The sequence below is a fragment of the Lemur catta genome, chromosome 2 (assembly GCF_020740605.2).
Source record: "Lemur catta isolate mLemCat1 chromosome 2, mLemCat1.pri, whole genome shotgun sequence".
Taxonomy (NCBI): domain Eukaryota; kingdom Metazoa; phylum Chordata; class Mammalia; order Primates; family Lemuridae; genus Lemur; species Lemur catta.
The window spans coordinates 98,315,387-98,334,001 of NC_059129.1; the positions used below are offsets into that span (position 1 = coordinate 98,315,387).

The following is an 18,615-nucleotide window of genomic DNA, read 5'->3' on the forward strand; positions in this document are numbered from 1 at the left end:
GATATCTCTGTACTTTTGAGTTCCTCTGTAACAACCTGCAACCTAACTTAACAAGTAAACAAATGGAAACCTAATTAGGAGTATATTTTTTTGCAACAAATACCCAGTTTCAGCCAATCAGAGGCAGCCAACTCATCATATCATGACCAAATAAGGCAAATGCCCCATCACATCATTTCCAAATAAAGCAAAAACATACATAGCTGTATAGCCAATCAGGTGATTTCTCTATTTTGCTTCCATATTTGGCCTATAAAAGCTCGCTGCTCACACACTGCTGGGCAGAGCTCTCTGAACCTCTTCTGGTAATGAGTGCTGTATAATTCATGAATCATTCTTTGTATAAATAAACTGTTAAATTTAATTTGTCTAAAGTTTTTTCTTTTAACAGTATTCACCCAATTTTTCAGTTGAGAAAACCACAGCTCAAGAGTGTAATGGAGCAGCTCAAGACTAACAGTTACATGGCAGAGCAGAATTTGTATCCAGATAAGTCTGACTCCAGAAATCCTTCATCTTTATCATGCTGCCCCACCAGGATACATAAACACAGAGTTTGCCCTCTGTGCTTTATGCCCTCTAAGAGTAAATAATTTAGGCCAGGTGTGGTGCCTCACGCCTGTAATCCTAGCACTCTGGGAGGCCGAGGCGGGTGGATCGCTCGAGGTCAGGAGTTCGAGACCAGCCTGAGCAAGAGCGAGACCCTGTCTCTACTAAAAATAGAAAGAAATGATCTGGCCAACTAAAAATATATATACAAAAAATTAGCCAGGCATGGTGGCGCATGCCTGTAGTCCCAGCTACTCGGGAGGCTGAGGCAGGAGGATTGCTTAAGCCCAGGAGTTTGAGGTTGCTGTGAGCTAGGCTGATGCCACGGCACTCACTCTAGCCCAGGCAACAGAGCGAGACTCTGTCTCAAAAAAAAAAAAAAAAAAGAGTAAATAATTTAGTATTCAAAAGAGTACACAGTGGCATATGTGCTATGAGAACAATACAATGGGGATCACACAGATGAGCAGACAAGATCACCATGTAGAAGTGGGACATTGTTCCATATAAGGGATTTAAAAAAGCCTCAAAATAATTTTGTACCATATATAGCACAAAAAGGATAATTAGCATGAATAAATAATATCAATACAACATTTTTAGAAAGCTAGAGTAATTTCTAAAACTACATGGAAATCTCACTTATGATCAGATGACATTTCATTTCAAAAATAGATTAAAAGCAAGAAATGATAGCTAGTTAACATACAAAATATGCATAATGCATTTAAGTACCTCATCTATAACACTGCAAGGTATTAAAACTATCCTATTTCAGACTTCAAGTGTTGCATAAAAGATTTTTCAGTTCAAATAACTGTAAAAATTTACTCAATAATCGTTCTTTATAATTGAAGCTATTTTTATATTGATTTTGATAATACTCTCTTCAAGAAAATGCCAGTGTATTATTTTATGGAAACTAAGACATTGGCAAAGATTTAACTAATAAGAAACTTGTAGTGGCTTCTAAAGCACTTAGAAATTATTTCTCAAACACTTTCAGCCTCTTAACTTTGGGCTCTTTCTTATGAATTTGAGAACTTGGGCAAAGTATTATATATATAGTACATATAGTTGTAATATTTTTTGGAATTGCTTATGAAACAGACCATATTTTCTAAAAGTCTTTTCCTACTCTAAAAGTTGACAATTTTGAGTTTTAAGGGCTGTTTTACACAGTACTTTGATGTGGAGTTCTCTAACTGAAAGGAATTGCTTGGCAGTAGCTACAAATTCCTGTTCTGAATCTTAGCCCTTTCTGACTCTATTAGAAATCTCTAAAAACTCCATAAACATCTCACTAGTTTACTATATCTGCACAACCCCAACTAAACTCTTAGTTTTCCTAACAGAATAAAAGTTATCTACAGAAACTACAGAAAATACCTGAAAATTATCATACATCCAAACCTTTATTTTAAGAATCCAATTTAGAAAACGGGGAGCATTATGACTGAATATAAAACCAATCTAATAATTTAAGGATTTGAAGTATTTGTAGCAGCCATATAAAAGACCTGAAAACAAAGGTGCGTAAAGATGGCAGGGGAAAAAAAATCAATGTGTGCCTTTTTTTACATGACAAAAAGCATGAGTTCATGAGTTACATGAATTATAATGTCATGTCCAAAGTATCAACAGAAGAAAAGTGGCTGGAAAATACTTTCTGTCATAATTTTAGGTCAAAATCAGTCTGAAAATGACTTGCTCACAAAAGCACTACATTATTAAACAGTGCTCAGAATTAGAAAAGAAGCAATATAAAGAAAAAAATCTGCAGAATATGAGAATCATATTTTTTAAAAAGAAAACCCTATAGAATAAAGAAATTAAATGAGGACAATACAACTAATTTATGCTGACTCGGGAGAAGACAAGTGTGCTAGAGCTTAGTGAGCACTTACCAACTACTAAGTGCCATATACTCTGCAGGCTGCTTTAAATAAGCCATCTCATTTAATTCTCACTATAGTCCCACAAGGGAGATATCAGCATTTCCATTTCACAAAGAAAGAAAGAAAGCTTCAGAGGTCAAGACACTTGACTAAATTAACACAGCTTTGGTGTTGGGACTTGAACCCTGCCTCTAAAACCTAGGCTCTTTCCCCTATATCTCAATACCATCTAAATTTAATTGCAAAATTCAAATAAAGTATGACGATATATCTAATAATATTTCTCAATCAATAAAAACATATTCAGTTTAACCTTTTATCTTAGAACCCTAAAATTTATCTATAGGGGTTAACTTGTTCTATTTCCCATATTCCTTTCTCTTTTGTTTAACAGAGACAATATATTTCGAATAACTTATATTTTTAATTTATACCTATATCTAGATATCACAAGTACAATTAAAAATCTGCCTGCAGATGAACCACATTCCATATCTATCATCTTTCTGCAATGATGAACTTACTTTCTGGCTTCACATCTCATCAGACTTGCTTAACCATCTTTGTTCAGAGATGTAATGTTTGCCAGATTAAAACTAAATGATAGTAATACAGTACTAGCATAAGTACTTCTAAAATATCCTTTTACCATATCCCTATGCTCAGACTAACTATAGGAATATTCCAGTTCTGTACAATACTAGCATACCGACATTTTTTGAATTAATATAAATGGCATTGTTTTGTATAAGATATTTTTCATAGTAACTCATTCATTCAAGAACATTTACTAGGCATCTAAGTGCAAAACACTGTACTACACATTGGACAATAAGAAAATAAACAACTTTTGCTTTCACTGAGCTTTTAGTCATTACTGGGGAAACAGACTATAACCAAGTAAATAAACAATTACAAAATATAAAGGGCTATGAAGGAAATGACTGTGATGCTCTGAGAGAAAGCATCACAGGGGACAAGTCTACTTTGACTAGTCAGGCATTGCCTTCCTAAAAAGCAGTAACACGAAGAATAAAAAGGAGTCTGCTATATAAAAAACCTAAGGAAGAGTATTTCAGGCAAAACAAACATCATGTAGAAAAGCCTGCTGGGAAGAGTTGGTTAAATTTAGGGAACTCAAAGAGAATCAATGCGGCTAAAGCACAGTAACCATGCAGGTCTCACAGGCCAGGGCAGAATTTGGACTGAATCTGAAATGCAACAAAGAAGCACTGAAAAGTTTTAAATACAGGGCTTAAACATGAAATGACAAAAGCGGATTCATTTTTTTTTTTTTAAAGATCACTTTGACTGCTAAGAAAAGAACAGACTGTAGGGAAGCAACAGGCTAGGAATCAAGGAGACCAGTTGAGGGATCACTGCAGTACTCTAGGCAAAAGGTAACAACTTCAAGGTAGTTTCAGGGAGTTGGAGAGAAATAAAGATTCGGAACATATTCTGAAGGTGGAATTTATATAACTTACTAATAAATTTCAAGTTGAGAGAGAGAGAGAGAGAGAGAAATAAAAAATAATGATCTGGTTTCTATTTTAAACAACTCAAAGGATAAGGGTTCCACTGACTTAAATGAGAAAGACTAGAGGAAAAGTTTGATGAAGAAAATCTGAAGTTGTATTTTAGACATGTTAATATCTGAGGACTCTATGATACTTCCAAGTGATGACATAAGTCAAGCAGATAGATATACAATTCTGGAGCTTCAAAGAAAGGTCTGATTTAAAGGTAACCCCTCAAGATAGGATATGATTTCAGGGAATCAAACAATGATAGTATTCATAAATTCAGGACACTATGGAAGGAATTGGTTTTCTAGTCAAGCAACCAAATCCTAAGGATAATGTCAGAAAATGGCTGGATTCAGATAAGATCTAGAAGTCTAAAGATCCAAAACTACTTGTATTCTAATACAAGGTTGGTTCAATAGATTATATGAATTGGTGTGATCAAAGTAACATCAGAGACCCCAACAAGAAGCTAAAAAAGAAGAAAAGCAGGTATAAAACAAACTTCCAAGAAAATGATATACACCAGGAAAAAAGAAGGAAAAAAGGAGCTTTCTAGAGAGTTCTATATCTGTATATAAGAGCCTAAATAAATATAATTCATATAATTTAGATCAAAACGGAAGAATCACTATAGTGTTTTATGAACTGCAAACTACATTTACATAACATATAATACGTGTATGTATATATATGTATGGGTGTGAGTGTGACTGCATGTGTATAATTATTACATTGTGAGCTCCTTAGGGACTGGGGTTTCTTTATTACTATATCACTAATGCCTGTAACAATGCATGGCACACAGTGAGTGCTAACTTAATGTTTGTAAATTATATAAGTGAACAAAATGTACACTTCAAGAAAATGAACCAAGATAGAAGTACAAAAATAACTTCATGCATAGTTTAATATCTAAAAAGACTGATTCAAGAATTTGTTTTAAGTTACAGATACAGAGCAAAGACATGGCTCTGGACCAAGACATACTTCAATGGCTTATCCCACTGGAACTACCCTAGTTACTTAGTAAAGTGAACTATGGGAACTAGTGGATTCCTGATTTGTCTTTTGTTAATAAGTAATTATTCTAAAATTGATAACCAAGTAAATCAAAAGTTCTCACTTACAGCATAAACACATTGACAATTAAATGTAATAGAAGATACTTTTCTTCATGCCGTTAAGTAACAGAACCATAATGCTAATATTTCATCTTAAAAGAAAGCACAGTATTTGTGGGAAAACAAGAGAGCTTTAGAAAATATACAGAAATGTTTATGTCTGGAAATACAGTGTATATACAACATTCTTTAATAGGAGCATCTGGAAATATATAATATCATACCTGCAAGCAAAGTACAATGGAGTGGCTCCTGATACATTTGGCCTGTTAATATCAGCACCACTGTCTAGCAAGCATTGCACTGTCTGGGGGGAAAGAAACAATTAAAAGTCAAGTCAGAGAAGTCAAACAAAAGACATAGTTATCACAATTTTAATCCATATGAGGAAAGTTCTTCCCACAACTTGAAGCTTTAAATAGGAACTGAGTTGGCACGTTACAACTGTGATGGCCGAACATAGTCAACTTTTTGGTAAGCTTGCTAAGCCTCTCAGGTACCACACAATATATACAAAATTATCAATGTAATATAAATTATGTTAACCTGGGAAGGCTTCAGAGCAGCACTATATTGGTAGTCAGTGTTCACATGTGGCTACTGAGCACTTGAAATGTGGTTAGTACAACTGAGGCACTGAATTTTTAATTTTATTTAATTATAATTAATTTTAATCTAAATAGACATATATGTGGCTTGTGAATTGGATAGTTGAATTTAAAAACTAGAATATTTTTACCTCTAAAACAAAAAATAAGTACCAGAGCTACAACTTTCTCAAAGAGCATAGTAAGTATAAAATGTTAAAAAACTAAGAAGCCCTTTTGCTATTAACAGTAGCAAGTATTGGCTCAGCTACTCTGATAGTCATTCACATATATTTTGTCCCCTCTAGTGCTGCAATTTGACTCATACTAAGATAAAGTAAGCTAACAGAAAATCTTAAAAATATACATCTGATGATTAAGGATAGGACAGGGCCCAACTGAAAACCTTAAACAGTATTTTCTGTTTTTATTCCTATGATCCTCATTTGAGTTTCTCCTGCAAAAAGGAAGAAAACATAAAAATATAAATTAGTTTTTGGAATTAGACTGTTTAATATTACTTCTGGGTTGCACACACCTGTTTATCTTCACTGCTGCTCTAAAACATAGTGCAATATCAGTAAAATATAAGATTACATACCCACAGGAAGAACAATAAGAAAGAAAATAACACCTTACTAGGTAAAGTCAGAAAGTTTTGGAAAGATGGCAAACAAATGGAAGAATAGTAATTAACTTAGCAGATCAAAGAAAACTGAAGCCTAAGTACCTAAAAATGGGGATTCCAACAAGCAGCAACCAAATTTTAGCTATAAAATACACCCACACACCCACCCCCACAGGAACTCAAAGTACCGGGTACCTTGGAATATAGGCATGGTTATGCGGAACTAAAAACAGGAGGAATAGTTGAAAGCCTATAAAAGAAACAGACTCTCTTCTAGGATCCTTTCTTTCATCCCATACAGTTAGTCACTATCCCTCTCTACACTGTCTCAGAATATAGGAGGTTTAATCTCCAGACAAAGTGAATACAAACAAAGGCAAGAGCAAGCATGAGGAGCCATCAACCAATTAAGTGAAAACCACCAGCCACCATATTCTGCTAGGCTCCCAGAAACCCAGCAGCCAGGCTTAATATCTCAAGTAGGAGGAATTAAAAGTCTCCACTCTAGAGGCTGCCACCAGCGAAGACTCCTATAGATATTGGCATTACAGAGCCCCCAGTGAAGTAGTTCAGTTCAAGACAATGGGTCTACAGCAGTAGTTCTCAACCAAGAGTAAGCTTCCCCTCAGGAGACATTTGGCAACGCCAAGAGATTTGATTTTCATGACTGGGGAAGGGAAATTGGTAATGATAGCTAGTGGGTAGAGACCAGGGATGCAGCTAAATATCCTGTGATGCACAAAACAACCCCACAACAAAGAATTATCAGGTCCAAAATATCAGCAGTGCCAAGATTGGGAAACCTTGGTGTACAGTGAAGTCAAGCAGTCAAGTACCTCAGTCCACGTACACAATGCTTCCAGTCAATGTTTTAGTGAGTTAGTGCCTCGCCATTATACATGAATGGACAATATTTAATATACAACTGAAGCAGGCCTCTAACATGAAAAACAAACCACTAAAGAGAAACTCAGAAAAATAGATAATAAAGGGACCAAAGAAAACAACAAAAATTAGAAAACTAACTAACACCCTCAGAGAGAAAAGAAATATCATGGAACAAGAATAGGATGCTGGGGGTAAATATTCAGAGAATAAGAAATTAAAAATTACAAAAGAAATAAAAATTCAACATAAGTTTAGAAAGAAAATATTGAGGAACTCTACAAAAAAGAGTGAAAAGACAAAAAAGTACTACTTGACTGAGCAGGAAACAATGTTTGACCTACCCACATACAGAACTAATATTGTCTAACCAAAGCTTATAAATCCTCACTTACCATAACAAGAAATAATTAAGTTATATCTAAAAGTCATAAATTGAGAAAGAGCCATAGAAGCTTATTATTTGGAAAATACATACCAGAGTAAAAGCTAAAAAAGTTGAAAATTGTTGCCTCTGGTGATTATGAATTGACAAAGAACAAGTGTGGTTTAAGGCACTACCATTTTTTATTAAAAAGAGTTTGATAAAAATAAAGTATTTGTAGTACAGTATTCATATATTGCTACTTCAATTTACTTCTATCCCAATGTGAATTCTAAAATCCATGCAATAGAAACTTTGTTATAGAAAACTATATTATCAGCTATGTAATTCTTTTAAAGACAAGTAGTCAAGCACAGCTTTCAAATATGAGAACAATGAGCATTTAGGTCACCATTTTATAAGAAAAGGCCTACTTGAGCGTTTTGACTATGGCTTTCCTCTTTCTGATTTTTGAGCTAGAAGCTGTGTCCCAAAGCAGGAGTCACATGGATAGTAGCAATACTATTCATTACTGCTACAGAAATTATAGAAAGTAAGTGTTCCTCCCTCAAAAGGATCAAGAAAGATCAATGCAAATACATTGAAAATATATATTAACATGTAATTAAAACTGAGTAATCCAGAGAGAAACTGTAATAAAGTAATTTTTAGCAAAACATATCATGCATTCACATAAACTATATAGTTAGGACTATATGATATAATATGAATAACATTAATATGTACTCAGACACTGTGCATTTATCATTTCATTTAATGTATCCTGTGAGGAAGGTGATATTCTTTCCACTTCTATAAGCAGGAAACTGAGTCTCAAAGAGGTCAAGTAATTTGCTCCCCAGCACACAAATAAACAGTGAAACAGGGATTAAAACCTAAGCCCATATTCATAATCACTATTCTATTTATCAAAAAGTAGGCATTCTAATTTTCCTGAATTCAGATTACTAAATAGTATTATAGCTAATCTGACATACCTTCATAAACTACATTAATCATAGATAATCTGTTAATTCCCTACTAAATAACTATTAAAGAGTTAAGCTCAAATGCCTAGATAGCTATTTGGGTTGAGTTTTAAAATAATGCCATTTTTAAAACATATACTTTTTACAATACCAATATTTTTATTTATACTATAGAGCTTACAGTATAAAAACAATTGAGCCATTAGACTAACATATTCCTGTACTGTTCTCAATGAAGTGATGAGATGAACGTTGAGCAAATCACAGCAAAAAAGCATGATTTACAATACAAATTGTCATATCCTTGCATATCCTACAAACACATTAAAAATCATTCCTTAAGAGAGAAAAACACTTAAGGAATTGGAAATCGCTTGTTCCAGCATTTTATTTTCCATTCAGAAATCTTTCTGTTTTCTGTTTTAATAAAATTATCCCCAATTAAGAGCCACAAAATATAGAACTATTAAAAGAGCATAGTTTTAAAAAGCTTCCAATTGCTTCACTTACAGATAAAATGCTGCCTGAAGAAAACAGAAAAACCTACTTCCCTCAGAATAAGATGTATAAAGCAATTTGAATGTGAAGAATAAAAAACTGTCTTGCAGCAAGCCTAAAATAAGTACAAAATCATCAATATTTGTGGTTTTAAAAAATGTGCTTGCTAGTTTCTTTTTGTAAAAGCTCTGAAACAGGAAGGGAAACAATGTAGGATTCAGTCAATTATTGATTAAATGGCATAATAGGAGAAGCAGCTAGAAAGTCACAAATACCTTTAATCACAGTGTAAAGAAAAACCTCCAGTCATTTCTGGGGGCGGGGGGGGGGGGGGGGGAAGTAAAGATAATGCAAGTACAGAAGGGACCTTAGATATACTCACCTCAACAATTAGCAGACTGCATGGTGGTGAGTTGTAAGGGAAATAAACCAGGTCTATTTGGTGTTGGACCAGGGGCACAATGGCTGTAACACTTATCCAACTCACCCTATGACTATTCTGGCAGTTCCTACTGAGCCCTGTGGCGGAGGTGAGCCCTCCTGGGTTCCTTGCTACACTCTCAATTGGACATAGGCCTGTGTGCAAAATGGATTCTCATTCCCAGATAATCCAGAGTAATAATATATCAATGGTAAAGCAAAAGTCTAACTTCAATGACAAATTATTTTCTTGCAGACAATATACACGTTATCAACATGAAATATCATGAAGGATTAACCGCTATACAGAATTGTAATGAGGTATTTATTGCCTGGCCTTAACAACTGGAATTTTATTAATAACAACAGAGTTTCAAGACTTGGGTATACACTCTTCAAAAGTACTACAGAATAACGAGTGTTTTCAACTACGTAAAAACTGTGTATGGTATACAAAGGGTAAACTCAGGTGGAGAAAAAACATTCTCTGAGCATTTATTAAGTTAAATACATAAAAGCTCTTGAAGAAACAATACTACTTAAGGATTTTTAATTATATCAAAACATAAAGTACAACATAATTGAAGAGAAAAAAATTCTGGATTCAACTTTTAGAACCCCTAAAAATTCTCAAAAGTAGAGATTTTCAGCCATTGATACAAATAGACACAGCTTTTTGTAAGAATCAGCACTATCAATATACACTGCAATTAAAGAAACAAAGGAAAAAAGTGGCAAACATTCAGAAATGCAAAGAAAACTGCAGAAAATATTGGTCAAAATGATACTGAATTTGAGTGGTACATTACAACTTTTAACAAAAATTTCACATCTATGTGCTATGCACTACTTTAGATGCTAGAGTTATAATGAGCAAAATGGACAAAACCCCTACCTTCACAGTTTGCATTAAAATGGAAACAGAAGACCGCAAGGCAAAATATAAATAAGCAAAATATGTAATGTACTTAGATGGTGATCAGTGCTATCCAGAAAAATAAACAAGGATTATCTTATGATTTGGATTCGATTTATTTTAGCAAATTTCTTGCCCCTAAAACCCTACACACAAATATTTCTGTGAACCCTGTGCACTGGACAATAAACCACAAAGTCCAAATAACATTATAAATATGATTTACATTGATGATCATTTCTTCTGTTTTCAAAATTTTATGGCTTCTCATTTACTTGCAAAACTTAAGCTCAGTTGCTTATAATTTATTAAATGTAAACATGTAAAAGTATACAAACATAAATATCTATAACTGGTAGCTGATTACCTATATATTTTTCAAATTAATACAACACACATAATTTTAAGAACTACAATGAACTGAAATCATTTTGTGCCTAAAATCAGATCAGCAAAATAACATGTTTTAAAAATTCAGAAGTTTGAATTCCCTGTCCAACTCCCCACCCTCACCATTGCCATTAAAACTGTTCTCCTAGTCCTTGATTATCTAGAATGGGGTTCCCTCCTCCTTAAAGAGTAAGAAATTGCTGAGGAGGGATCTAGAAAGAAAAGCCTAGGGGATTTTCATACGTCCTTTAGGAGACTCTTAAGAAGAAACAACACATTCAAGACTTCATAACCTTTCAAGTAATCAAACAATATCCTGAGTGGAAAACTAATGTACAAAGCTAATGTGTGGGTCAATCTCAAAAGTCATTTAATTGAAGGCAGTGACTAACCAAGACCACCTGTGCCCAATACACTGATAAATTACAAAGCAAGAAATAAATCCAAGGCTCTACTTTATCAATGTCAACTCTTAAAACAACACTGATCAAAGTAAAAAAGAATAGATATTCAATAATAAAACTATAAGTAAAAATCAAAGTTGTGGTATTATCATTTGCTAAAAAGAGTCCAAACAAAAAAAGCACCCTTATTTCATTTTTTGTTAAAACTAATTCTGATGACATGATTTATGGCAATGCACAAATAATTTATACACTAATGAAAATTGCCAACTCAGTAATCCAGTGACGGGTTTATACAGGTCTTTTCTAGAATCCTGTCCACCTTAACTTATTGAGACTTTGAACCCTTATGTATTTAATAATATCTAGCACAAAATCATTATTATCCAGTGTGTTAGAAAAGTAACAGTGGTAAGAGAACTTTCTATTATTTGCTCCAATTTCCAAGAAGTAATTAAAGCAGAATTCTAGCATTAAAATAAATAAAATTACTCTGAACCTAAAAATACATTCTGAAATGTCAGTCTACCTACCTTGGTGCCTCAAGCTGAATCCGATTAATGTTTTGCAAACACTTTCAATTAAGTTTGCATGGCTGTCCGGTAACTCTCTGGATGAAAAGCTTGGAAGCTGGCTAAAGGTATCAAGAGAGCTGACTGAATGTAGGTGATCAGTGTTCCTTAACAAGTCTACAATTTCAGTAAAAAATGCAGTCAGTTCTATCAAAGATATCCTATTATACCAATGTCATACAACTGCTTTTAAGTTTCAGGAGCTTAAATCTATTCTAACAACGATTCAACTATCATTTTATATTGCTTGTAAAGCTTCATATTTAGTTATATAAATTTAGGAAAATAAAGTTTATTTTGATAAAAATAAAACTTCATTTTAAATGAATTACCGATTAGTCCCTAAACTAATCCTGCTACATAATCTAACTTCTATAAATTTAGATTGAACCATTTGACATTTCTCTAGGGTTTCTAAATCCAAGTTTATACAAAGAAGATAGTAATCAATCATTTGTGGCAATTCAACACATTTACATCTTAAAGATCTAATAACAAAGAAAAAAGTAAGTTCAATTTATGGTCAAAAAAATTTGAGTCAATTATACCAACACAGAATAATGTTATGTTTTACTACATTTTCTAAAATTGAAATTAAAAATCAAACACCACACTGGACCTAGCTTCTTACACAAGAGTAAATGAATAAAGGGTCCAGATATTGATTTCTGTACTTTTACAGAACCACATCATGCATATTGATAACAATAGTAATAGTAGCAATAGATGTTATTGTTTTTAAAGGTCTTCCAAAGTAGTCACAACACTTTCCTTAATTATATCATCACTAAACAGAACATAGTTTATGAGACAGATAAGGGCAGGGGAAGAAAAAGTTGCCAAAGACTATATAGTAAGCTAGCTGAATAATCAAACTCTGAAATGATTTTTTTTAAATCAATATCCAAAGACAAATCATAATTGTGGTATTGTACAGCTAATAATGCAGTATAATAGCTGATCTAAGGAAACATATAAAAATAAAATTAATAAGGAGTTATGATCATTTCCTTCACCTGATAATTATTAAACAGGAATAGAAGTAGTTTAAAATCATAATGCTATGATGCTGCAAGGACGAAAAAAAGCAGTTAGAATGTACACTTCAACTGCCCAAACCACTTCCTTCCAACTAGAGGATAAAGATGCCTTTACCATGGTTTATGTCTAATGAAACAGCTGTGTCTACATGAAATTAGGATAAAGACTGCTCAATTTTGCAGTTATAACTTCCAAATCTTTTGTCTTTAAAAAAAGTAATGTAAATTTGAAAAAGCATTTCTTGTCATCAAAGCAAGAATACAGTATTCAATTAGAAATTCTATAAAGCTTTAGGACTCTCAGCCACTTGCTCAAAATCTTTTCATGCAATCTGAGATTTACTCTAAAATGGCAAATTTCAGGATTTCTTTATCATCCCCACTTTTCTGAAAAGAGCTATGTTTTTAAAAATATTTTTTAACAGAATTTCTTTCCCCCTCTAAAGTTTTATACTGTATGCTATAAAATATATAGTCAATCTGCAAGCTTTTAAGCTTAAAAATAAAATCTTGAAACCTACATGCTCTGGTATATGTCTACACAGACACAAGTTCTGAAGACTTTTTAATGAATTTATGCAAGAACTGGCTACTGTGAGACAACAAAAAGGCTCTTTTGATTTGCCACGAAAATAAGTCACTAGGATATCTGACAAAGCACTTAGACTCAGTGTTCCACTTATGAAAAGATATACAAAAGGTTAAAAAAATCAGTAATCCCTACCCTATATCATATTTCACAGCCCAGTAAATCATATCCAACTCAAGATAAAAAGGATATCCTCATCCACTGAGATTTGAATTTGTCCCAGAAATACAAAGGTAATTCTAAAACACAGGCAATATTAATACAAGTATCCACATAGATTTTTACAAGTATAATTCACCCTTGGAAGCAAAGAGATAGACTAAATTGTTCAGGATTCCTTCTTGCCCTGATTGAAAAAGGCTCAAAGATACATACAATGATTGAGAAAAGAGTACTAAGCATTCCCTTCATCTGCATATTATCACTGTAGATAACTATAATTGACCAACTATGACAGAATCTCGCTGGCCAAAACAATCAACCACAAGTCAAAATAACTTTTTGTACCCTTCCTCCTCTACCCTTTCTGCAAAATCTCACCCTGTAAAACTCATCACTGCAGTGAAGTCAGGCTCCCTATAAATCTTCTAAGAATACAATTGTTCAAAGGCATCTTACTATGAGGAATTCTCCATTACTTTAACACACCTGCTTTAGGTTGTAAACCATATGGAGTATATTATAGCTATACCACCTAATCTTCAATAACTTCAGAAGGAAGTTCTAAATTTTTAATGCAGCTTGTACTGCACATGTTTTAAACCAAGGTTTTCTTAGTAATTCTTGCTTCTACTCTGGTTCAAGGCAGCTAAAATTACCTTTTATAGAACATTTCTAATCTGAATCCCAGTATTTTTCCTATACAAGTTCCTGGCAAACAGGTATAATTTGCAAGTTCTAGTAAATGACACTCTGCTCATCTGTTATAGCAGAGAATGTTAATACTAAAGTAGGCTCCTTTCTGTCCTCTGAGAGCTATCAGCAGGACTCTTGTTCTAATATGTAACAGTGCCTGAAAAACCTGGCTCATTCAAGATTAGGACATTTCAGATCATTTGTTTCACACAGAATACTTTTCAAATTTAATAATGCTGACTATAAGAAAGTAAGAACTATTGAGGAGGAATACTTAGAAAACACTGGGTTAGTTTTCAGATGATAAAAAACAAAAAACAAATGAACATTGGTGTTCAGAAAAAAATTCTAGGGCAAACTAAAAGGATCCTATATCCCTTCTTTTTTCCAATCCCTATTAAACATAAGATAAAGTCAACCTTTGCTTCACTATCCTGACGAAGTCCAACAGTCTGGGAATTGTGATCATACATAAAGCATGTAAACATCCAAGATCATACATCCTAAACCCAAGTTAGGGGAAAAGTGTTCCAAGAGATAAAAATCCAAATTCCACTAGGAATTCTCCCAACAAAAGAGATAAACACTCACAGAGTTTGCACCAAAAAATACAATTAAATAAACAAAGTATGTATCTTTGTAGTTGTTGGTAGTAATTTTTTGTTTTCAGTTGGTTTTATTGTTGTTATTGTTAGGGTTAGCAAGAAAATAAAGTACATTCTTTTTTTTTTTTAAAGAGACAGAGTCTTGCTATGTTGCCCAGGCTGGAGTACAGTGGCTATTTATAGGCCCAATCCCACTATCAATCAGAACAGGATTTTTTACCTGCTCCATTTCCAACCTGCCAAGTCACCCCTCTTTAGGCAACTTGGTGGTCTCTCCTCCCAGGAGGTTATCATATTGATGCCAAAATTAGCTCGGACACCAATCGGCATAGCACACTACAGCACAGAACTCCTGCACTCAAGCACTCCTCCCACTGCAACCTTTCAAGAGCTGGGACTACAGGTGCTTACCACAGTGCCTGGCTAAATTACATTCTATTATCAATGATGTTCACTGTGAAAAAAATCTAAATGTAAACAGGATAGGAAATTTTAGCAAAACAGAAATTCAATCTAGAATCTTAAGTTCTTAATCTTTATATTAGACAGCAAAGTCTCCTAATGAGGGAAAACTATTAGCAATTTCAAAAGCCAAGTGTTTAGACAAAGGAATAACATGAAGCATTGCCATAAAATGTGTGATTTTACAAATCTAAAGAAAGAAAGAAAGAAAGAAATTGTCACTCTAGTACATGAATCACATATCAAGAAAGTAGAAAAATATGATAATCTGACTTGAACTATTTAAGCAGTGTCAGTGCATGTTTTCCTCACTATCTAATCTGAACAATTTAGGCCTAATGGTAATAAATAAATAAATTATGGAAAAGTTATTTGCCAAAACTGAGAATAAACATTATAACTGTTAAAATTATATGTAAATATACTACCCTTAAAAATTTACTATATTCAGCTATTAAAATCTACGAATTGAAAATAAAATCAGAATCAAAATTATAAATATTTTGAATAAATTTAGAAGCACCATTTTCTATTCCCTCTACCCACAAAGAATATATTAATCAGTCCACATGATGCAGAAAATAAGGTTTTGCTATAATGTATCATGTTCCCAAATATGCACAATGAAAACCTTTTCAAGAATTCACAGTTTTCAAGCACAAACACATACAACTTAAAGTCCTCATGGCTGAATTTACCGTCTTGTGACCATTCTGGCAGGCCACATGCAGCGCTGTCTGCCCCATAGCATCCTCAACATCCACATCACTGACATGCTGCACAAGGTCATGGAGTAGTTCTGTCCGCCCATTCACAGCCAGCCAGTGGATCTGTAAAGCCATTTAGTTACTTAACATTTGCACAAGAGTGCTTCATATAAAAACAACAGATAAATAATGTTATTATTTCTCAACTGAGCACAATTTGTGAACTAAAGATATTTTAAGTTCATAAAATTTTTCCTACTTTAAAAAATTTTTTTTAATTTAATTTTTTTTAGACACAAGATCTCACTATGTTGTCTAGGGTGGACTCAAACTTATGGGCTCAAGCGATCCTACCACTTACGCCTAGCCTCCTGAGGAGCTGGGACTACAGGGGCATGCCACTGCACCTCACTAAATTACATTCTATTATCAATAATGTTAAATGTGGGAAAAAAAAAAAACAATGTGAACAGAATAGGAAATTATAGTAAAGCACAAATTCCACCTGATATCAATCTTAAATCAAATGCCCAAGTAGATCACCCTACACTGAAGCCCCTGGTAAGAAACTTCACTCATGCTAACAGCTTTCAAATAGCTTTTTCATGTTCCACCACACATTTGACAAATGCATCTAATCTGAAGGACAACATACACAACAAACAAAAAAGAAAAAAGTAGGGAAGAAAAAGAACTATGAATATCCCAAGGAAAAAACTGTATTTAATCTCTCAGAGAGAGAACATACTGATTGCATCTTCGAAACAAGAATAGGGCACTATTTTTTTGAAAAGGATAATGCAAAAGAAAAAAAAGAACTCTTGGCAATTAATACTGTGATAAAGACATGCAAACTCAAAAGATTTAGAATATAATGTTAAGGAAGTCTCCAGGAAGTACAGAAAAATGAAGAAACGAGAAAAACTGAGAAAATTAGAGGGCTAGTCTAAGAGGTCTATGTTCACATAACAGGAGTTAGCAAAAAAGAGAACAGAAAAAACAGAGGAGTGGAAATCAACAAAGTAATAACTTATAAAAACTTCTCATGAGTTTTCAGGTTTACAGCGACTCAGTATCACCCAGCCAAATGGTTAAAATAAATCCAAACCAAAATACATAATTATGCAATTTTAGAACAGTAAAGACAAAGTAGATTCTATAAGTTTCCAGAGAGAAAAAAAAAAAGTTTTCATATTCAGAATCAAGAATCAAAATAGCACCAAACTTCAGAACTGAAAGATAAAAGACAACATAGCAATGCTTTCAAAACTCTAAGGAAAAATTATGTCCAGTCTAGAATTCTATTATTATCTAAACTGTCAACTATATAATCAGACAGACTCAAAGATTCAAGTCATATTCAGACATGCAAGTTGGCAACAAACTTACCTTCCATGCACCCATTCTCAGGAAACTGCCAGAAGATGTGCCCCAAAGTAACAGAATAGTTATCAGGAAAGACAGACATGGGGCCCATATATCACAGAACCCAAAGCAAGAGAAAGGCAAAAGGAATCTCTAGGATAATGATGAAGAGACAATCCAAACAACTATGCAGTAGACCTAGGTATCAGCCAATCCATCCTAGACAGAAGTCTGCACTAAGAGACTCCTTCAAGACTTAATCAAGAACATGAAAGGTAATGAATACATATTAAGAGGGTATTTACAAATCTGAGGGAGAGTTTTGTAATGAATTAGTAATAAGTACTTAGAAAACTTAAAAAATAATTTTAAATAGCTGCAATAGGCAAGATACAGATATAAAAAAAATACAGACTGGAAAAGAAGAAATAAAATTATCTCTATTTGCAGATGACATGATTGTCTATGTAAAAAGTCCCAAGGAATTTACAAAAAAACTCCTAGAACTAAAAAGTGAGTTCAGCAAGACCACAGGATCCAAGATCAACACACAAAAAACAACTGCATTTCAATCTACTAATACCAAATACAAAGAAACTCAAATTTAAAACATACCATTTACAATTGCTCCAAAGAAAATCAAATAGGTATATGCTAACTAACATATGCACAAAATCCCTATACTGAACAGTTCAAAATGCTGATAAAAGAAATCAAAGATGTAAATAAGTGGAGAGACATACTGTTTGTGGATTGGAAGACTTAACACAGTAAAGATGTCAATTCTCTCCAAATCGATCTATCCTAATGTAATTCCAATCAAAATCCCAGAAAGGGTTTTTTGCAAACATACAAGTTTACTCTAAAATGACAAAGGAACCAGAATAGCTAACACAATCTTGACAAAGAAAAATAAAGTGGGAGGAATTACTCTCCCTGATATTAAGACTTATAGCTATAATAATCAGGACAGTGTGGTATTGGCAGAGGGACAGACACATAGGTAAGTGAAACAAACAGAAAGCCTAGAAGTAAGCCCGCACAAGTATGTCCAAGTGATTTTTGAGAAAGATATAAAACCAAATTCATGCAGGAAGGATAGCCTTTTCAACAAACAGTGCTAGAATACCTGGACATTCATAGGCAATGAAATACACTTTGACCTAAATCTCATATCTTATATAAATATTAACTCAAAAGAGATCATAGACTTTTTAATAGATGTAAAACATAAAACTTTCTGAA

At 33.5% G+C, this 18,615-nt stretch overlaps 1 protein-coding gene across 6 annotated transcripts in view; it reads right to left on the reverse strand.

The window, feature by feature from the left end:
• HACE1 (HECT domain and ankyrin repeat containing E3 ubiquitin protein ligase 1) overlaps positions 1-18,615 on the reverse strand; it is a 101,679-nt gene that overhangs the window by 60,769 nt on the left and 22,295 nt on the right. For 4 of the 6 annotated variants that reach the window (XM_045544090.1, XM_045544088.1, XM_045544087.1 and 1 more), the window contains exons 6-7: positions 15,997-16,128; positions 5,319-5,401 (exon numbers count right to left, since the gene is read on the reverse strand). In XM_045544090.1, coding sequence (XP_045400046.1) covers positions 5,319-5,401; positions 15,997-16,128 — 215 coding nt within the window. Of the gene's footprint in view, positions 1-5,318; positions 5,402-15,996; positions 16,129-18,615 lie in introns of those variants that run through there. The other 2 variants (XM_045544092.1, XM_045544091.1) reach the window with 2 other exon arrangements.